The following is a 22,500-nucleotide window of genomic DNA, read 5'->3' on the forward strand; positions in this document are numbered from 1 at the left end:
TCACTAGCCGCCACCTGTAATTTAACTACACTATATAGAAGGAGTTTATCACCTTTTATAGTCTGGTGGCAGGTGGTGTGAACTTCAACCTTTCAGCTTGAAGCAAGAACTAATCATCTCCGAAGAAACTAAGACCGCTTGTGTATCAAAAACCATCGCGATATGAAGAAGAAGGCTGCAAATCCACATGAGTACACGCTATGGGCAAATCTTTTCTTTTTCCTTTCTTCTTCTACCCCCCCTCTCTCTCTACCCCCCCCCTCTCTCTCTACCCCCCCTCTCTCTCTCTCTACCCCCCTCTCTCTCTACCCCCCCTCTCTCTCTACCCCCCCCTCTCTCTCTCTACCCCCCCTCTCTCTCTCTACCCCCCTCTCTCTCTCTACCCCCCCTCTCTCTCTCTCTACCCTCTCTCCTCTCTCTCTACCCTCTCTCTTCTCTCTCTCTCTCTGTCTACCCACTCCTTTCCTCTCACTCTCTCTCACTCTACCCTCTCTCTCTCACTCTACCCTCTACCCTCTCTCTCTCTCTCTCTCTCTCTCTCTCTCTCTCTCTACCCGCTCTCTCTCTCTCTCTCTACCTGCTCTCTCTCTCTCTCTCTACCCGCTCTCTCTCTCTCTCTCTACCCGCTCTCTCTCTCTCTCTCTCTACCTGCTCTCTTTCTCTCTACCTGCTATCTCTCTCTCTCCCTCCCTCCCTCCCTCTCTCATTCTCTCTCTGTCTACCCTCTCTGCTCTCTCTCTCTTTGTCTACCCTCTCTGCTCTCTCTCTCTCTCTGTCTACCCACTCTCTCTCTCTACCCACTCTCTTTCTCTACCCGCTCTCTCTCTCTCTCTACCCGCTCTCTCTCTCTCTACCCACTCTCTCTCTCTCTACGCACTCTCTCTCAATCTACCCGTTCTCTCTCTCTGCCCGCTCTCTTTCTCTCTGCCCGCTCTCTTTCTCTCTGCCCGCTCTCTTTCTCTCTACCCGCTCTCTCTCTCTCTCTCTCTCTCTACCTGCTCTCTTTCTCTCTACCCACACTCTCTCTCTCTCTCTACCCTCTACACACTCTCTCTCTCTCTCTCTCTCCCCCTCTACCCTCTCTCTCTCTCTCTCCCCCTCTACCCTCTCTCTCTCTCTCTCTCTACCCTCCCACTCTCTCTCTACCCTCTCTCTCTCTCTACCCTCTCTCTCACTCTCTCTCTCTCTCTACCCTCTCACTCTCTCTCTCTCTCTCTCTACCCTCTCACTCTGTCTCTCTCTGTCTACCCTCTCACTCCCTCTCTCTCTCTCTCTACCCTCTCACTCCCTCTCTCTCTCTCTACCCTCTCTCTCTCTACCTGCTCTCTTTCTCTCTACCTGCTATCTCTCTCTCTCTTTCTCTCTACCCGCTCTCTCTCTCCCTCTACCTCCCTCCCTCTCTCATTCTCTCTCTGTCTACCCTCTCTGCTCTCTCTCTCTCTCTGTCTACCCACTCTCTCTCTCTCTCTCTACCCACTCTCTTTCTCTACCCGCTCTCTCTCTCTCTCTCTTCCCTCTCTCTCTCTCTCTCTTCCCTCTCTCTCTCTCTCTCTTCCCTCTCTCTCTCTCTCTCTTCCCTCTCTCTCTCTCTCTACCCGCTCTCTCTCTCTCTCTTCCCGCTCTCTCTCTCTCTCTATCCGCTCTCTCTCTCTCTCTGCCCTCTCTCTCTCCCTCTCTACCCGCTCTCTCTCTCTCTCTACCCGCTCTCTCTCTCTCTCTACCCGCTCTCTCTCTCTCTCTACCCGCTCTCTCTCTCTCTCTACCCGCTCTCTCTCTCTCTCTACCCGCTCTCTCTCTCTCTACCCGCTCTCTCTCTCTCTACCCACTCTCTCTCTCTCTACGCACTCTCTCTCTCTCTACCCGCTCTCTCTCAATCTACCCGCTCTCTCTCAATCTACCCGCTCTCTCTCAATCTACCCGTTCTCTCTCTCTGCCCGCTCTCTTTCTCTCCGTCCGCTCTCTTTCTCTCCGTCCGCTCTCTTTCTCTCTGCCTGCTCTCTTTCTCTCTACCCACTCTCTCTCTCTCTCTCTACCTGCTCTCTTTCTCTCTACCCACACTCTCTCTCTCTCTCTCTCTCTACCCTCTACACACTCTCTCTCTCTCTCTCTACCCTCTACACACTCTCTCTCTCTCTCTCTCTTTCCCCCTCTACCCTCTCTCTCTCTCTCTCTACCCTCTCACTCTCTCTCTACCCTCTTACTCTCTCTACCCTCTCACTCTCTCTACCCTCTCACTCACTCTCTCTCTCTACCTTCTCACTCTGTCTCTCTCTCTCTCTACCCTCTCACTCTGTCTCTGTCTCTCTCTCTCTCTCTCTCTCTCTCTCTCCCTCTCTCTCTACCCTCTCACTCTCAACCCTCTCCCTCTCTCTCTCTCTCTGTGTACCCTCTCACTCTCTCTCTAGAGAGAGAAAGAGAAGTGGAAAAACAATCCTTCATCAAAGATAAAGCTGCTGTGACTCAAGTGCTTACTCCACATAATGGCTATCACACTTAGGGCCATTTATATCAATTTTGGCATTTTTGCAAAATCTTTCCAATTGCAAATAGTCCAACCCTATAACACTGTCAGAGAATCTTATTTCTTTATTGAAAGAATTCTCCTGCATCAACATCTAAGCAACATATACAAAGCCCCAGGTAAGAAAAGGTCATATAGAATTATTATAAAGTATTGTGACAAAAAAGTTACAGATGAGTTCACATATTTGGACAAAATATGTTACAAGTCAAAAGCTGTAGAGCATTGTAGGTTAGTATGGTAGTGAAAAGGGTAAAGAGGGATTAACAAATGGAGTACAAAGGCCGTTTAGGATTTACACAAAGCTAGCCTTTCATCCTTTCAGCACAGCTCTCACACTTTAGGATGTGGACAGAAGGGGATTAAGAGAAGGAAAAGGAAAGGTAGAGAGGAAAAGACCATGAGAGATTAGTTGAGGCAAGGGTTGAGGTACAAGGCAAGAGTGATCCCCCACATTGGGCCTCAGTCCGTCTCCTATCAGTAAGACAAAAACAGTTGCCATTTTTGTCTAGGGGGTGACTGCATGAATGAAGCTTCAAAATTAATGCAGCCATGGAAGAACTGACTGAAAAAGTGCTAGTGTGGTAAGGCCTTAACTCCTTGCCACCAGGTGGCATGTACATACATGCCATGGCTGCTGTGAACCAAGTAGAGGGTAGCATCTCATCACGACCATTCCCACACCGTTGGCCTATTGGACAGAGCATGTTTTCTTAGATAATAGCTGCATCATCTCTATGGTGAGATTTTTAGGCAACAAAACCAAAAGTAAAGGTAAACCTCCATATTCATTTTCTTTTTTTATTATATTAAATTATATACTGTGCCTAATGTTTCCTACAAACTACTGAACGAGCCAGGAGGAAAATGGGGAAACTGTCAGTGCATGCTAACAATCCCCCCTTAATGGCCATTAGCCAAATCTAAAATCCAGGGTTAACGGGTTAAGATAGAAATTGGTGCTTTGCTAACCCACTGCTACTAACTTGTTTTGGTTAATCTTTGTGGTATGGCCCACTAAGGAAGGACAAATTGATGATATTCTTGTAGAGGACTAAAAGTTGCAGTAGTTGGTACTAGAAATAATTTGCAGACATGAATGATAATGCCACAAATAGAGAATAAAGAATGCGGAAAGCACTGCTAACAGCCTAAGTCCACTCAGTGCTCCTGAGCTTCATCTCTGTCATTTTATGCACACTACGGTGAAGACAATGTTTCCCAGGGGGTGGTGGTGGGAAGAGCCCCCATCAATCAAATGGGGACACAAATGGGAACACCACAAAAAAAGGAAAAAGATTGCAAAAAGCACTGCTAACAGTCTAAGTCCACTTGGTCCTCTTGAGTTTCAGCTCTGTCTTGCCATGCATAGGCTACCTAGGTGAAAAAAATCCACGACAACTTTGGCTATTGAATGAGTTTGTAGATGTGGAGTTGGTGACTTAGTCTCTGACACATGCACTATAAAGGATTACTGTTGAGAATGTCATCATACTATTTCAAATAATTTCTGTATTGCAAATTTTTAATGAAAACACTATGAAAAGTGTTATAGTTTTCATCAATTCTATATATTGTTTACTGTGAAAGCCTCATGGTGATATACTAAAACAAAATACCTAAATAATGCTAATATCCCATATGGATAATTGACTCTTGACAGTCAATATGGATAAAGGGGTACTGGCTTCCTTTCAAAACAATTTCTATATTTTTCTGCAGGATAACCACTGATTTCAGCAATTCTGGGCATTGTTTCTCGTACAAATGAATCATTGAGAAGATCTGAGCACCATTTCCATTGACAATCTTAAATTGATAGTCCCGATAACAGGGGAGGTCATGAAGTATATCAGGTAAATTCTGCAGTAAAACAGGCTGAAATAAAATTAATATAGAACAAAAAATAAAACTCTACAGATGTGCCTGCCATCTTTGAAACTCTACATGCTGATGTGCCAAAAAAGAAGAAGAAGAAGAAAAGGGGAATTCACACCATCCAAAACCCCCAGTGGTAATCATACAATATGTCCAAACTAATAAACAAACCTAACACTACGTCACAAACTCTATTCAACAACTTAAATGCCCGTGACTGGGTGTGCCCTTCGGGCACTAACCGAGGGGAGGGTTGATGGAGGGCTCTGCCCTCCAACACTCCCTGGCAAACATTCTTTTCACCTTGGTATGCATAAGATTGAGCTTAGTACATCCATACCATAAAGAATTAACCCACATACTTCTGTATAGCCAAACACCAAACTTTTCTTTACTTTTATCTACTGTCTGAATTGATAGGTTTCTAATTTGTTTCTTCTTCATTTTTGGATCTTCATCAACAAACATGCTAATGCTGATGGGGGGTCATAGACACATCCACTCTTTACCTTATGGCAAGCCGCTAGGGAGGTTCTCGGCTAATCTCTAGCTCTTCATCAGTTGGACACATGGTCCTGCCAACTGTACCCCAAGGTCTGCCATAGGGACTTGTTACAAAAAGCATCGAGACACAACTCAAAAGTACTAGATAACATTCAGGTTTCACTTCCATTGAGCTGAGTTCAAAGCTCCTGCTGCCAGACCAATATGTCTACTGACTTCCTGGCCTGGCAGCCCAGAGACATGGACAGCACTACCAGGGTACATAAAGCTCTCTGTGACTTCAACATCCTTGCCAAAAGCATGTATTGACTGAGGCCCATTATCCAGTTCATACAAGTGTTGAAAAGTGTTAGTGCAAAGACACAGCCATGCCTCACTCCTGAGTTAACCTGAAAGAAGTTTGACAGGCCTCCACCACACTTTACAGGACTTTCAGTAACATTATAAAGGCTTGCTATCACAATATCACACCAATAATATATGTTGAAATTCACCTGTCTCAGGATCTCTCATAGTGAATCACAGTGAACTGAGTCAAACACCTTGAGATCGATGTAGGCTGCAAGCAGCCCACGACCAAACTCATGACAGCACTCAACAATGACTTGAAGCACTTGGATATGTGGATTTACCAGGAGTGAAACAGACTGCTCTGGTCTTTGGTGTCTTAGTAGGTGGTTGTGGATCCGTTTCAGAAGGATCCTCACTAATGGGTGGGTCCAGCACAAGGATTGCAACACTGCTTGTGTCCAGACTAACTGCTGGAGGGTCTACTTGATACTGTTGCTCACGAAACCCCAACATGATCTGAGATGATCTGTCCATCCACTGAGTGGACTGCAGTCATCTGCAAGGAGGGCTTGGAGTTCAGTTTTCTTAGAGCTTGATAAGCAGGTTGAAAGTCAATTACTAAGAAATGGCCTTCAACCTCCTTAGCAAGATCCCTGCTGAACTGTTCCTTATCCTTTCCTAGCAGTCTAATCCTTGTGCACCAAGGAACAGTACAATTCCTATTTGCCATTCAGATGAGCCACAAACATGATATCTGTGGCCTCCAGTATCTCCAGTAAGTTGGAATTTTGCCTTGTCCTTGGGCATTCGCCTCTGGACTCTTGTGCTGCATCAATTGTTTCACGCTTAAAGGAATCCCACAGGGTCCATCAGGTTTTTCAAGTACTGTAAACTGAACAGAGATTGCTGCGGTGAACCTCAATGCACACTCCACCTCCCTCAATCAGTCCAGGTGAAACATCCATTAGTGGCCATTGAAGAGACAGGGGGATCTGAAGTGAATCTGTAAGGTCCCTACAACCATTCTATGGTTGGTGCCAACGAACTCAGCACTCCTGTAAACCCTGCAGTTCTAGAGGATCCTCCAGGAAATCCACTGATTTCCTTGCCCACAGTACCTGTATCTCTATACCAAGTCCAGTGATGCAGACATCTCATAGCCAGCTCGATCACAGCCAGATACCACATTGAAGTCTCCCAGGACAATGTCGTGCTGGGGGTATTTGTCTGTCACAGATGTGTCTGGCAAAAAACACCCTTTTCTTGTCAAGTTTACAAACATCGATAGGAGCATACACCACAATAAGAGGCACAAAGCCAAAACCATGCTTCCGTCTCAATGCCATAATACACTTGTAAACTGGAGAAACCTCTACCATCAAAGGTTGAAGCCAGCTGGAGATGGCCATGGCTACTTACTGAAGATAATGACCATTGTTCCGGCCCAACCAGTAATAGGTGTACCCAACCATACTGACTGTGCCACTGCTAGGTCTTCTCACTTCTGAGAGAGCAGCCACAACTCCCAACCATGTTTTATCACAGAATGGTCTCCATGAACTGTCAAATACCATAGCAGCAAAAATGTGCATATGCAGAAGATTATTGTAAAGAACCATAAATAAACCTTCACCCATTAGACCAGGATGACATTGTGCTCACGTTTTGGAAAGAATTGAGTTTAGGGGCAGGTGACATGAGCATGCCTCCAATTAGGCAACTTGCTGTCATGAGTGAAGGCCAGGGTGACAGAAGACTTGCCACAAAAGCACAAACTTTTTGGAGTGTGATTTGATTCATTTGGTGCATAGAAGGAGGCTTTAGCCTTATTCCCATCATTAACCCATCGCCGACGGGTAAAAATTTTGGCAAGTGGACATATGCACGGGCTTGTTGGCGCGCATCAGTAGTTTCCCCTGTTTGCGCCCGGCTCGATCGGTAGTTTGCGAGCGACATTTAGCACCTAAAAGCTTTTATTTTGCTAAAATTTATAAAAATATTAAAATTTTGAAGGCTTACCTTCATTATAGGGGCCATTGCCTAAAATCTTTACCATATAAATAAAGCCGCTACTACCGGAGAAAAACAATCTCCGTCCAACTAGCCAGTGGCGCGGGAATGGGCATGACATGATGCCCCCCGGCAGGTTAAATGAATAAGGAATATAACGTGCTTAAGCAGTGACTGGAAGAGTGCTGGCTCCAGAGAGGACGCCATTTCCATGAAACACACTGTATTTCTGGCTGCTGTGGCTGGCGGTGCACGTTGTTTTACATAAAATTGAAAATTATGAAAAAATGAGTTATTTGCTACACAGAGAGATGATATGGAATCTGTGTAAGGAAAGTAAGCTATTACCATCAGGATAAAGCAAATCAAAAGAAATCAAAAGATAAATATGGACATTGGAAAATGGTGAAAAAGCTAAAAAAGTTTGCACAAAATAAATTTGCAAAGGGGAGGCACAGAGTCTTGTCACTACTTATGGGTGTTCATGCCCACCCGGCCTACGTGCTGCACGCCTGGGATGTTAGCCATTTCTGTAACCCATTGCCCAGGTTTTTGACTAAGGCGATTTCCATGACACAATCAGATCCAAAGGGTTAAAACATGTAAAGGAAGTAAAATAACATTCATAAAAGATGGTGAAAGCATAAATGAAGAACAGCAGACACTGATAATTAGCAAAATATCATTTAGACAGGCACATAGTAATAAATGACCTAAGGCATCTTTTCCGGTGGCAATTAGGGTGTCACGAGACGCAACATGACACCAAAAACTGTCTCGTGATCAGAGGCGAGACAGGCCTCTAAGTTCCGGCCATTTCTGTGACATAATAGAAATGATCGTGGTTTACGGATCACTATTTTACTGTACTGGTTATTTTTCCGACAGGTACACAGTATTTTGGAATATGATATCCAAGATGGCTTTTGATATCTTATGGTGGGTAGTGCGATGTTATAGATATCCAATATAAGTACGAGTATGCATGAAATATCCAAAGTATGAGGAATGCATCTGGCAACTTGATTAAAATTAACGGTCTGCTTAATTCCTGTCACGCAAGAGGTGTCGCATTTCCTGTAACCGCTGGAAAAGATGCCTCTAGCATATCATAGTATTGAGCTGTGTGGTCAGTGTATTTAACCTTGCAATGTAAACAAGATGAGCGACAGCTATACAGGCTATTTCCACTGTTCTTTTCCATATAGCACCATTAGGAAGCATTTGCACATATATTGCCATAGAAGGACTTTGTCTTGGCTTGTACCGTTCTATCATTTCACTAATGTTTTATTGCCCAAGTACGCCACTACCTCAAACTACGTATTATCCCTCATCACAAGCAATACATTGATACCAATAACTCTCTGTTAACTAATCTGGCCTTTTCTGAGTTAATAACAACTTAGGTTAAGTAAAACATTCGATTCCCCTCTAACATGACTGGATATCATAAATAGCCTACCAATATCTTCTTCTTCTTCTTTCTTCTTTTATAGGGTTTTAGACCATTTTTTAGTCTATATTCCCTGGATCCTTTCTTGCAGTTTTTCTTTAAGCCTACCAATATCACAATGCCAAAGGAAATTACCATGAAATGTGACCCTGCGAGTATAAACTTGTAGGAGAGCAAAATGATAAAGGACTGAGGCAATCGATATATAATGGTCTGTTGGTATACAAGTAAATTAAATGAAAAATCCGAAATAATATATAAATAAACGAACAGCAAAAACAACGTATAATAAATAGATAAATAAAATAGTTAACATGTCCCTCATCATTACGCGGAAACACCAAGGAACTTCTCAGTTTAATGCCTTAAGTAACCCATGATCAATTATAGATCTCTAGTACCACAATTCCTAACAAAATATGGGGCAATTTACCAAAAATCGTTGGGGCAAGGAGATGGTAAACCGCGAAGGTAATAATATAAACAAGGATATTTCGTAGGGATGTAGACTCTAAACTTGATCTTATCATATGTATCTATGAGGATGTATCATTTATAAAGATATTTGAGCAAAATCTTATTTGAACCCGCTAATTAACAAGATATTACCTCATAATACATGATCTTTATATACAAAAAAATCAATTTTACACACATGCTCCCCAAACGTTTACATTGTCAACAATGGCGTTAGCACAGAAGAGGACGCATGTAAGTGATTTTTATTCTAATTAGGTAATTCTAAAGAGTAATGAGGGTAGATTGACTCTTTGTGTCGGAAATAAGAATGCCAAAAACATAGAAAGTAGATTTTGAATGAAGTACTGCGTTGAGATAGAAAAAAAAACAACTGCATCGTAATAATCTTAATGAAGACCTAAAGCGATACCATTAAATTACCTCGATGGATTCTCACTTTCTAGTATCCAGATATACAGAAATTATTGAGCGGAAACATCCAAAACCCCACATTCTTTTCCCTCATTACATGCGAGGGCATGAAAGGGTCTATGGAAACGGGATTAAAATAATATATACGCACTGTATTGTTAGGGCAGCCCTAATGAGCATCAACTGCGATAGTGCTATGGTAGTGGCTTTTGAGCGTGCGTGTGCATGATTGAGTTCCCGTTTCGCATTCTACTAAAATGGCTGGCGACGCGAATAACCAACTTAACCCATCCAGTTAGGTTAGGTTAGGTTTGGTTGGAAATGGGAAAAGGCCTCATCAAACGTAAGTAATTGTCAAAGTGACCAGATTATGGCCCGTACTTTTAAAAGCTTCGCCAGTGCTGGCGTTCGCCTGGCGAAGCTACGCCAGGCGAAGCTACGCCAGGCGAACCTCTGAGTGAGGGAGGCCTTACTTTTAAACCCAACGTTGGCCAGGGCGGGTGAAGGGATCGCCAGGTGCTAACATCTTGCATTCCCGCTAAAGGTAGAGGTTGAAGACCGCGACGCGCGTAGATAGAGGAAAATGGACACCGCCATCTTACAGAGCGGGAAAAATAGAAGGGGATAGCGTATAGTTTAAGATGCACCGGCCTTATAGTCACCGCTAAATGACGAAAATATAACGCGCGGCCGCCTTTCAAATTCAAAGTCGATGAGCTTGTTTACCATGCTAGGAAAAACACGACACTGACCCACGAACGCATTTTTGCGTTCGCGAACTAGTCCGTGTATCATTATGCGCTTGTCAAAACGATATTTGGCTAATTATCTGTGTCTGCTGGTACGCATTTATACCTTTAAAGTCTTTTAGTAATGTTATTATACTTCATTTGCACATTTTTATATTTATCTATACCCTCATATCGAATCCTGCGCATCGAGTGTTTCACACTTTCTTGTGCCAGCCACAGGTTGACAGCTCATCATACCGCTCATTTCGAGATTGAAAGCCGGTGAGAAATGTTGCGTTTCCAGTGTTGTGTTGATTCTGGGTTCTTTTTTAAGACCTTTACAGTGGCATCGAAGAATAATTCGACTTCAGTAACCATCCCAGTTTTATATGTGAGCCCATCAAGAGCTCCAAAGGACGAAAAAGGTGATTAAAATCGAAGCAATCCCAACAGTACAAAGAAACGAAAGTTTCACGTTTCCTGATATAAAGGTATTTGGTTTATTATTTTACGGTGTGAATGCAGCTCTGTCTTGCCGTACATACCGTGGTGGAGAGAATGTGTCCTGGGGGGTGTTGGGGGGCTTGCCCCCCATCAACCCTCCCCTCGGGCAGTGCCCGAAGGGCACGCCTAGTCACGGCAATTTATATTGATATATTAGGTTGGTTGGTTTATTGGTCAATACGTTTTTGGGGGTTGGAACGTGTGAATTCCCGTAGAGTTTTTTGCCGAAATGTGGGTTGGGTTCCCGTAGAGTTTTTTATTTATTTCGCGTCAGTCCGTAAACTTTCAAAGATGGCGGTTACATCCGTAGAGTTTCATTGGCCGATTTTAAGCGCTTTTTGTGCTAGTTTTACGCATTTTTGATTGTTATTCTTCTTATTTAAGCTTGTTTTACCCCATAATTTCCCTGATATACTTCATGCCCTCCCCTGCTAACGGGACTATCAAATCAAGATCGTCGATGGAGAAATGGTACTCGATCTCCTGAACGATTCATTCGCAATAGAAACAACGCCGAAAATCGATGAAATCATAGGATTTCATGCAGAAAAACAAATTTTTTTTTTCGACGAGGGTGCGTCGCGGTCTTCAACAATTACCCCGCTAAATCTAGCGCAAATTTGTTTACATCTGCAGTGCACATAACATAACCTAGACTTAATTATTAACCTCGAGAGAAGACGAAAATGTTGTTTCCGCAATAGTCTCACTTTATACTATAACAAAGGAGTTAAAATTTAACTTTATGCTATATCAAAGAAGTTGAAAATAACTTTATACTATAACAAAGTTAACTTTATACTTTATGCTACACTACACTTTATACTATAACAAGGTTAACTTTATGGCTCGTACTTTTAAAACCCTTTGCTAGTTCTGGTGAAAGGTTTCGCCGGGCGATTGGGAATTTTGTACCATTAAAAGTTCGCCAGGGCTGGCGAACAATCGTATTGGAGCACGAGAGCCACGAGAGCCCTCCCTATCCAGTGTTTAAATACCATTTTCTTGCTTTCATATTATAAATTAGTTACATATTTACGTATGATATGATGTAGGAATCACATTGTAATTCTAAAATATCTTAAAATCATAATTTATTATGAAATAACGTATATACGTATTTTTTTCAAGATCTTCGATGTTCCAGTCGAGAGCTCAAGGCATCAGCTGTATTCCTACCCCCCCTACCCCTACCCCCCACCCCCGAGATGACTTATTTAGATTTAGGTTGTTGTTATTTTGGTTGTCAGGATAATTTTCCTTTCACAAATGTTACCAAAAGTGTTTTGACGATGGCATGTTTACTACGGGCTATAGAAATATGGATGTAGTGCTCCACTGCTCTATAATGAGGCGTGTCTAACCTAACCTAACCCTTGTATCCCAACAGTTAACTATTTTATATCGGTTAGGTATAGTAAAATTATTAATTTTTAACTCCTTTGTATAAAGTGAGGCTATTACGGATATAATATTATCGTCTTCTCCCGAGGTTAATAATTAAGCTTAGATTATGTTAGGTAAGGTAATATATATGATATAAGGAAGGTAAGGTAAGGTAATATAATATAAAAAAATCTCTGCTATGTGCCAGCAATATATATTTACTTGTATGTTTATATAACACACTGCAGATGTAACAAATTTGTGTTTCTCGCATTTTTTTTCATTCGCCGAAGCACTAGATTTAGCAGGAATCCAAGATGTTAGCGCCTGGCGATCCCTTTCATTCGCCAGGCCTGGCGAACACCTGCCTTGGTTTTAAAAGTAAGGCCTCCCTCATTCAGATGTTCGCCTGGCGAAGCTTCGCCAGGTGAACGCCAGCACTGGCGAAAGGTTTTAAAAGTACTTTATACTATACTATATCAACTTTATACTTTTATACAAAAAATAACTTTATACTTTAACAAAAGAGTTTAAAAATTACTATTTTACTATTCCTAACTGATATAAGATATTGAACTGTAGGCCTACAAGGGTATCATTAGACATGCCTCATTATAGGGCGGTGGAGCACTACAGCTATGTTTCTATAGCCAAAAGTAAACATGCCAACATCAAAACACTTCTAGTAACATTTGTGAAAAGAACATTATCCTTACAACCAAAATAACAACAACCTAAATCTAAATAAGTCATCTCGGGGGTGGGGGGTAGTGGTAGGGGGGTAGGAATACAACTGATGTCTTGAGCTCTCGACTGGAACATCGAAGGTCTCGAAAAAAATACGTATATACGTTATTTCATAATAAATTATGATTTTAAGATATTTTAGAATTTAAATGTGATTCCTACATCATACCATACACAAATATGTTACTAATTTATAATTTGAAAGCAAGAAAATGGTATTTAAACAGCTCTCGTGCCTTTGCTTCGCCAGGCTGTTCCAATATGATCTTTCGCCAGCCCTGGCGAACGTTCGCCAAGCATGATTTTAATAGTACGAAATTCTGGACCGCCCGGCGAAACCTTTCGCCAGCACTGGGGAAAGGTTTTAAAAGTATGGGCCTATGGCATGCAGTGGACTGCCATAACTCTAGAATATGTAGAAGGGAATACAGCTGCCGTAACTCTATCCTGTGCCTAAAATATAAATAACATACACATAATCAGTCACTATTGTTTAATAAAAGGGGGCTGTACCCCCTGTGACCTCCTCCATGAGGGCCTCCCCCACCCCCCAGGAAACAAAGAATCCTCCACATATTCATGGCAGGAGATAGCATCAGACAGGCTCAGCATCAGGTGTTCCTGCATGTCAGTTGTATGTTCTCTAAATACATGGAGGTTTCTCTTTGTTCCATTGCAAGGATGGGGGCTGATACTGTATACATTACTCATATGTTACCCTGCAATTTCCCTAGTACCTTTTATGCTCTGCCAACAGGGTGTTCTCTTTGGGCACTGCCCATGGGTAGGGTTGATTAGGGATCTGTGCAACAAAACTTCCAGGCAGATATTGTCTTCACCTCAGCATGTATAGCAAAATAGTACCAAGTGGATTTAGTCTATGAGTAGCACTTTCAGCATATTTTTTTTTTTTTCTTCTTTTATATGTTGCAATACTGTTTGTGTCTGCATACTATTAGTTGTATTAATGACAGAATACCATCATCAGTTAGCCTGAACTTAGTGCAACCTGTATTTGTTATGATTTACATACATGCACTTACGATAAATAAGGTATCAATGGATTGTTCTACCAATTATACATGTAGGAATTTTGCTGCTCCACACATTTAGTCCCAACAGTAGGGGAGAGCATGAAAGATTACTAGGGAAATTGCAGGGTAATAGGGAATTTCTGGCTTTTATTGGAGAGAGAATCGTGAAATTAAAGCAGTTAATATATAATGGTATCATTTCTGTTTTATAATTTTTGTTTCTGGGGAAGGGAAATATATAGTCAAGCATGCTTAAATGATATATGTAAGAGTATTAGAAAAGAAAAACACATATATTAAAGTTAGATTCAAATCAAGTTAAATTATGGCTAAGAATATATTTTGCCCATTTATGGCCTGGTGTACATAGGTTCATTTTGTTCCTACTTTTGAATTTTAGATATTTATAGGATATCAACCAAAAAAACAGTAGTTTTGCTGTGATTGACAAGTTTAAGGGAGTTTAATGTCTAGAGTTTTGCAGTGGATATGTGGAATCTCCTGATCCTATCCATAAAGAAGACCAAGAGAGGATCAGTAAACCTGGGCTAGCAGACCAATCCATGAGCTAAAGTATGTGCTATAACAAGTTTTTTGACCCACCCTAATAGCCCCCTGTACTGATGGGACATGAATTTTCTATGTTTCACTCATTCCGGCAACTACTTGAAGCCATCTAGCTGTTCCACCAGGGCATTTGCTGAGTACAGTTGGCCTGTCTGCTCACTCACTAGAGCAAGTCATGACACATACACAGGTCCTGTCATGAAGGGTAGGATTTCTATGACGTCTATAGCCGTGCCCATCAGTAAGAGGTTAAGGTGAAGAGTCGTTGGTACGGGTCACAAATTATGATTTTTTCAAACTTTGTGTGCGGATACATGAACATATAACGCACCCCGGGCGCCGGTTGCCAGATGCGTAACGCACTCCTTTCTGCGGTTTAAATGTCTGGAGTATTTAAATGCCCTCATGCTGCCACACCCCTTTTTTGCTTCATGCTTTGTTTTTCTTGTATTTTCAGCATTTTTTGGGCTGTTTTTGCAAATTTCTTTGGTATGATACTGTTGTACGATAGTTTAAGCTGCGTTCAGCAGGCAGGCTGCAGCAGCAAGGATGGGAGAACAGTGTGATTGATAAAGTTGTCGGGAGTACACGTTTTGTTTTCAACCTGTTGAAAACCTGGCAATATGTCATTTATGTATAAGAAATGCAAAATATATGATTTATGATGTACTATGATATGTAAATGACAGGGAACCAGGAGCCTTGACATCTGAAAGTATACTTTTCAGAGAACACTCCCACCTAACCTAACCTAACCTAACCTTTATATAAAGATGACCTAAAATTACCTGAACAAGGCCTGACCCTCTTCCACAGGACTCCTATTAAAAGCCAAGGAATTGTCTAAGTAGATATTCACATTTGGTAATCATTGGTATGACCTTTATGGTGTAATGAAGATGAATGACAAAAACTTATTTTCTCAAAATCACATTTTCATGCATGATAGTAAAATTAACTTTGTATGTAATTACGCGATTTTAATAATTCTTGTTGCAAAATGATCGTCCAGTTCGTATCTACTAACTGTAGCTAAGTCATGCATTATTTCCACCAAGTAAATTTTTTAATGAAGAAATTAATGGCGATTTTCTGACAAAAAAGCACTTTTTTTGCAAGGTAACTGAAACATTGTCATTTCAGATAGATTTACATAAATGCTACATTTGGTACTCCTATTTGTTGACTAACTCTGGTCAGAAGGTAACTGCAATACTATTCACTATAAAGAAATTACTACATAATTTTTGAATTCTATCATCTTGCTTTTTTTTTTTTTTTTCTAAGCGCAAAAATTTACGTAGCTTTTTTAAATAAAATTTCTTGTGCTCAAGCATCACATATCCATGCACATTGTGTAAAATAATTAATTACCTAGCTAAAAAACTAAAGCAAGGAGGACTGGATAACTAATTTCATGATCGTACTGACGACTTTTCCCCTTAACTCAGTCATGCTGTGATGTCGTCTTCACTCATATTCAAAGGCACTTGTGACACAGAGAAACAGAGAGCCAGACCAGTATCTCTAACCGTCAGCCGATCATTGTTGGCTGTGGTGTACAAAAGCTTGTCTTTATTGGCTGGCAGACGTGAGATGCCAGTTCACTGTCGGCTAATCGGACAGAGATTGTTTGTCTCCTCTAGTAGTGGCATCCATCGAATCATTGAACTTAATGGCACTGGTATGTAAAAGTTTTTAGAATGATAACAAAAAAACTTTTAGGTGCCAAATGGTATCCGCAAACTACCAAACAGAACCAGGCGCAAATGGAGGAACTGCTAATTGGCGCCAACAATCCCGTTTGTGCGGCCACTAGCCAAAATAATAATCCTGGGGCAAATGGGTTAATGTTAAGTATGTCTGAATATGAGGGCTTAATTACAGCATCACAGACTATCCCTCATTCTGGAATGTGTCGTTGTTATGCACAGTTGAGCCTGCGCAGAACACTAATGTGCTTATTTGTCCATAGCTGTAGTCCTTGACTAAAAATAGACTCTCAAAATTTAGCTTATAAGCTCTTCATCTGAAGAATCATTTATGCTGCAGCCATGAGCATAGAGAGCTGGGTAAATTTATGCTACCCTTGCTTCTAATTTTTCCCACAAGCAATTGGCTTTATGCACACGTCAACACATGGTTAAATGTGGTGCTAGGGGCTGCTTTCATAATTGGGGTAAACCATTCACAATGGGTAATATCTAATCACATCTTCAAAACTGTCACTAATGATGGGTGACATCCAATTAAATCACATGTGCTGATGGGCCTTCTTTAACCCAAGGTTGATGGGATGACAAGAACAAATACCATGTCCGCTGTGTCTTTTAGTTTATTGATTGTCTTTACGCACAGTATAAATCACCAAGGAGTCAATTACTGTTCCTACCAAATACCTGTTTCTTTTCTTTGATTTTTGAAAGATTCTCTATTTTTTTTATTTTTCTATTAATGTTATTAAAGCATCATAATTATGTCAACAACAATAATTTTAACATGGATATAAAAAATTCCATGCCAAATCTCACTGAAGCAAATTGGTGGCACCGGAGCTGCATTGTAAAGAAGCATATGTGGTTTGGCCAAAGTTGGTTATAGCATCACCAAATGCCATCTATTTTTAGTTATTATTTTCTTTATAGTATTGTGCATTATGTAACTAGTAGATTAATTGTCAGATAGCAAAGGACTTTTATCTTCACTCTCATTTGATTAACCCAAAGTCTCCAGGAAAGTTTGGTTCACAGTAGTATTGCTCTGTGAAATGTCTCTGTGCATTGATACCAGTGCTTAGCCACAAAGGAGTCAATTAGTAAAGCTTGTGACTTCACCTGATTTCACCTTTGAGTTAGCTTTTTTGTTATTCTTAATTAATGCTATCAATATTGATGCTGTTATTTATATGAAAAACATTATAATTATTGTAGTGTTATTGGCATTAGTAACAGCAATATTAGATACTTTTTTTTTTTTTTTTTTTTTTTTTTTTGAAAATCAAGAAAAAGGGTACAGGTGAGACAGGTAGTACTTGTAATTGGCTTATAGAGCCATCTATGTATAAAAACAATTAATAAATTAAATTCACTGTGGGCATGGCATGTACATATGTTTATATTAAAACTGATACTATTATTATTCAAATATTTATATAAAATGATATTTTTCTATAGGTTCGTCTGCCTCCAGAGGTTAACCGCATACTCTATGTGCGAAACTTGCCTTACAAAATCACAGGAGAGGAAATGTATGATATTTTTGGAAAATATGGTGCCATCAGACAAATTAGAGTGTAAGTATGATTTATCCATTAGATTTTTAACTTGCCTTTATGATATAGCAAAATATATTCAACAAGAGGGCCCTGTACAAGTGGCTGTTCTATGATTCATTTTGTATTCTGTTCAAAGTTTCTTCAATTTTAAATTTTCATTCAAAGTAAATATTTCTTTGCCATATCAGGTATTACTGTAATCTCCGTTATTAAAGGTCACCAAAAGCTGCATTATTGTATACAGTCAGTCATTGTCACTTTAAGGATATATTCTGATAAATAATACCATTCATTTTATTATCTTCCCTTTCAACAGCCACACCATTGTTGTAACATGAATGTTTATAGTTATTATTATTTTTTTTTTTCTTTTTTTTTTTTTTTTTCTTTTTTTTGTAGAGGCAACACCCCTGAGACACGAGGTACAGCTTTTGTTGTTTATGAAGACATTTTTGATGCGAAAAATGCGTGTGATCATCTCTCTGGTTTCAATGTCTGTGGAAGATACTTGGTTGTTCTCTACTATCAGGTAAGGGGGTTAATTTTACATAGAGTACACATACTTTATGAACTGGATAACATAGTTGTGAAGTAGAACATATTCGACCTACATGTCAGTTATATACTAGTACAATTATTTACTAGCAGTGGTCACATATGTTTTTAAAGAGATATGGGACACTAGTGACCTGATGTTTATAATTAGAAATGTATTTGTGTACTCATTATACTTACCTTCTCATTTTACAGAGTAATAAGGCTTTCAAAAAAATGGATGCTGAGAAGAAGCAAGCAGAACTGGATCGTGTGAAGACAAAGTACAATATTAACACAGATGAGAAGAAGAATTGAACATAGATATTTGTATCTGATTTTTATTTTGCTGTTGTAATAAGGGAGGATGTTTTCTAAGAAATATCATCATTAGAGACAGGATTAGTCAAGAGATCCTTTTTATATTGTTTAATGTACAATAATTAGAAATTTAGGAAAGTCAACAAAAACATTTAAAAGTGTAAAAGGTCTATTATTTCTATTTGATTGCAACAGCCTAGTGCACTTTTTTGTTATTTCTCTTTTCACTGGAAGTACAATATTCTATGTATAACATTTTGAAATAAAAAAAATATATATATGTAAAGGGTTTTTCAATAATATCTCATTCAAAGTATTTTTATTTAAAAAAAATCTGAAGTTTGCATTTTTACAATTCAGTGTATTATGCATTTATCAGAGAGTCAGAACATGTAACAAGAATGCTGTAGGTCTTTAACAAACATTATGAGGATTTTTTTTCTTCTTTTATAATTTCAATATCTATCTTTCAGTATTCTATATTCAGAAAGCCATCAGGAGCACAAGCTTACATTTTCACGCATTAAGGCCTTGGTTTCAGCAACTTCATTCCTCCAAGTCGCTGCATGTACGCTACTGGAAGAAAGGTCAGCCATCTTGATTGCACGAATGGCATTTGTGCCATCTAATTCCTCTTGCATCTCACCTACTACCATCACATACTGGCCTTTTGGGAGATCAAAATAGAATGCCATACTCAGATAACATTATTACATTTATATACTGGGAATATGTGTGAGAAAGAGATAAAGGGAAAGTTGCAGTCTGAAGAGAAGTGAAATATCTCGGTAGTAAAGCCTGTGCAAGTAAGTGAATTAAATCATTAGCATAACCATTCACATTGGATGATGCCCTATCATAATGTGATGAAAGCTACAAATATCTAATCACGTTGTGAGCCCAATCCTAATGACCAGGATGATGCCTTAGGAGCCCATCCATCAACCTATAAATAGCCCAGGGACAGTGTGTGCTAACCCTCCCTGAACTCACTAAATTTTAGTCAAAATTTACCCACTATGAAAAGGTTTACCCAGTCACGACAGGAGCCCCAGATCAATACCAAACAACACATGTGAATGTGAATAAATGGCTGTGATATAAACAATATCTTAGGTAATCAGGATAAAAAGAGGCTTTAAACCTAATTTTAGGGTCTTTTTCTCTTCAAAAACTGCACCCAGGGCCAAGCAAGAGCATAAGTGTTTCAAGTGCACAACTCAGAGTAAGGTTAACTATGCATCACGCGAAGCTGTAATCCTCGCTTGAAGGATGTGCAAGGATGTCATCCCCGTGTGACTGGGTGAAAGACCAACAAGCTCCCTCATTTGTTGGTATACCATGGTAATTTCTGAGAATGTTAAGTAGCTTGATACCATGAACATCTCATGCATATTTGAAGAAATATATTTGTGCTACTAGTAATAAAGGAACAAAAAAAGAAAAAAAAATCACAATGAATGAGAAAGAAAAAATCATGACCTTTTTCACATTGACTATCAGTTCTACATATAGTTATTTTTTTGCATTTATTTTTTTTTTTTTTTTTTCATATAGAGGAAATATGACAGATTTGTTTGACCAATGAAATGGCATGGGCTACCAGCTCCCCCTGTGTGTTAGGAATAGTTGGAATTATTATCACTTGTGGCCCTAGACAGCATTGATTTAAATGTCTTGGCTAAGAATCATGTCAGTGGGAATCATCAAAAACTAACTAACCTTGTGAAATCCAGGCATTTCCACCAGGAATGGTATGACAGTTTGTAATACTGATGTTAGTATTTCCATCTTGCAAGATTACCTGAAAAATTATTATCACCGTGTCAAGCAATTAATTTTTCTACTATTATTAGAAAATGGATAGTTATTTTTATGCAACAGAACATTTTCAGAAATGTCTTACAAATTAAGTATATAAATTGTAAGTTACATGCAAATGGATGATATTCCATATCCATCTCAGAAGAAGAAATATGAACAAATAACATACATTTTTTGTCATCCTTAAAGTAGCAGATCTCTAAACAAAAACACAAAATATCATTATAAAGCCACAAGTCATTTTTTAAAATTTAATATTTGTCTTATAAGTAATCTATATATCACATGAAAGATGTGTCTGAGGAAAAAGCAATTTCCCTAAATTTTAAATGAGATAGATATATAAAGTAAGTGTAAGTTATCTGTTACTAGAGTTCCATTATTACTAAATATGGTATAATGCAACTACATCTGATTAAATCACCCAACCTCAATTCCAGAAACTATCATGTCTGACTGGGCACATGCACACATGCATACACACATACACACATACACACATGTGCACACACATGACACACACACACACAAAAAAGTAGTGCTGTGAAGTTAAAGTCAATTATAAACCAACTTATCTAAAAATCAATGTTCTTTCAGCCAAGAAAATAAGTACTGGTTGCCTTTTTGGTCTTACAATAACACATCAGTTAATATAACAAACCTGCTTCTTGTCTTCAGTAAAAGATATCACCTTTCCTTGTACCCACACTAATGATACGGTGAAATTTAAGCCAGCCTTACTGTACCTCCATGCTCCACCTGGAAATGTAAAATCATACTTATGTATCACTGTTAGGTCTTTATATTGGACTTTTTAAACACACTGACACTGGGTGTATGCACTGGCCACTGCAGTTTTCTTTTCTTAATTTTGTTTACATAACAGATTGCTTCACAAGCACTTAGTCACCAAGGAGTCAATTCCTAGGCCTACTGGGTATCACCCATTTACCCATTTCTAGAATTTTCAGGAAAAAAGTTGATACTTCAAATATTACTATTAATGTCATTTATGATATGCAATGTTATTATAATATAATTAACAATACCTAAGAAACTATGAAAATCCCAAATATTCAAGGGACAGTGTAAACTGGTATCAGGTTGGTTTAATAATTGACTCCTTGGTGATGAAGCATGTGAGGAATCATGTATACATGTCACCTGGGCATCGCCTGGTTAATCAAACTGCTAAATAATCCTTTGTTGTTGTTTTTTTTACTTTACCATATATTGAAATTAAGTGGAAACCTGCTACATAAAATCAAACAAGGAGGCTGAGAAAAAATGAATAGAGGAGGAAGGAAAGATCTTAAAAATCAAACCAATGGGGTTACTACTAGGGAAAGCTAACTGCTGCATTTACCCTTCACCTATGTACTCTTCTTCTTCTTGTACTATGGCATGTTCATGCCATTGACGAATCATGGCGGCTTTTCTCCTCCTCCACTTATCTCTGTCTCTCGCAACCTCACCCAGATCTTGTTCCTTCTGCACTGACAATCTATTTTTCATCCAGTCGAGCATCTTCATGCTCTGTCTTCCTTTCGCTCTCTTTCTAACTAGCTCAGTCTCAATGATGTGCAGCTCCATACCCTGGTCCCCTTTGAGCAAATTTCCAATAAATGTCCAATGTCTCTTTTTGATGGTGTCAATCAAGAGCCTCTTTGTTTTCATCTTCTTCAACACCTCTTCATTCATCACCTGCTTCCACGAAATTCTGAGCATTCTTCTGTAGAACCACATTTCGGCAGCTTCAAGTCTCCCCTCCATGGCTTTGCTTATTGTCCAGGACTCAGAGCTATACATCAACACCGACCAGATGTAGCATTTCAGTAATCTTTTCTTGAGGTCCAACCCAAGTTTCCTTGTACAGAATAGGCTAGTACCTATGTATTAGTGGGTTAATTTCTGTGAGATGGGCCTGAGCCCCCTCTACATCCTCATATATACAGATTTTTTATTGATCTACCCAAGCCAATGCTTTTAGGGTCACCCCACAGGATTGTCACTGAAAGACATGAGAT

General features: G+C 39.6%; 3 protein-coding genes across 6 annotated transcripts in view; 2 read left to right on the top strand and 1 right to left on the bottom strand.

The window, feature by feature from the left end:
• The window catches only part of Dmtn (transmembrane and coiled-coil domain 2 protein Dmtn), a gene marked incomplete in the record, with an annotated part of 195,061 nt that overhangs the window by 115,168 nt on the left and 57,393 nt on the right, over positions 1-22,500 (top strand).
• Positions 9,296-18,935, top strand: Sf3b6 (splicing factor 3b subunit 6). 2 transcript variants are annotated; one of them, XM_027376158.2, is made up of 4 exons: positions 9,296-9,371; positions 17,694-17,812; positions 18,194-18,323; positions 18,545-18,935. In XM_027376158.2, exons 1-4 carry the CDS (start codon positions 9,345-9,347, stop codon positions 18,644-18,646), a joined length of 378 nt encoding a protein of 125 aa, XP_027231959.1. In that variant the 5' UTR covers positions 9,296-9,344; the 3' UTR covers positions 18,647-18,935. The 2 variants fall into 2 exon arrangements, with proteins under 2 accessions (XP_027231959.1, XP_070001245.1); XM_070145144.1 differs by lacking the exon at positions 9,296-9,371 and adding an exon at positions 15,977-16,204.
• Positions 18,954-22,500, bottom strand: part of LOC113823503 (recQ-mediated genome instability protein 2) — a 28,582-nt gene continuing 25,035 nt past the window's right edge. For all 3 annotated transcript variants that reach the window (XM_070145143.1, XM_070145141.1, XM_070145142.1), the window contains exons 3-5: positions 21,135-21,232; positions 20,372-20,453; positions 18,954-19,316 (exon numbers count right to left, since the gene is read on the bottom strand). In XM_070145143.1, the coding sequence (XP_070001244.1) occupies positions 19,144-19,316; positions 20,372-20,453; positions 21,135-21,232 (353 nt within the window). In that variant the 3' untranslated portion in view covers positions 18,954-19,143. The remainder of the gene's footprint in view (positions 19,317-20,371; positions 20,454-21,134; positions 21,233-22,500) is intronic.

The sequence above is a fragment of the Penaeus vannamei genome, chromosome 33 (assembly GCF_042767895.1).
Source record: "Penaeus vannamei isolate JL-2024 chromosome 33, ASM4276789v1, whole genome shotgun sequence".
Taxonomy (NCBI): domain Eukaryota; kingdom Metazoa; phylum Arthropoda; class Malacostraca; order Decapoda; family Penaeidae; genus Penaeus; species Penaeus vannamei.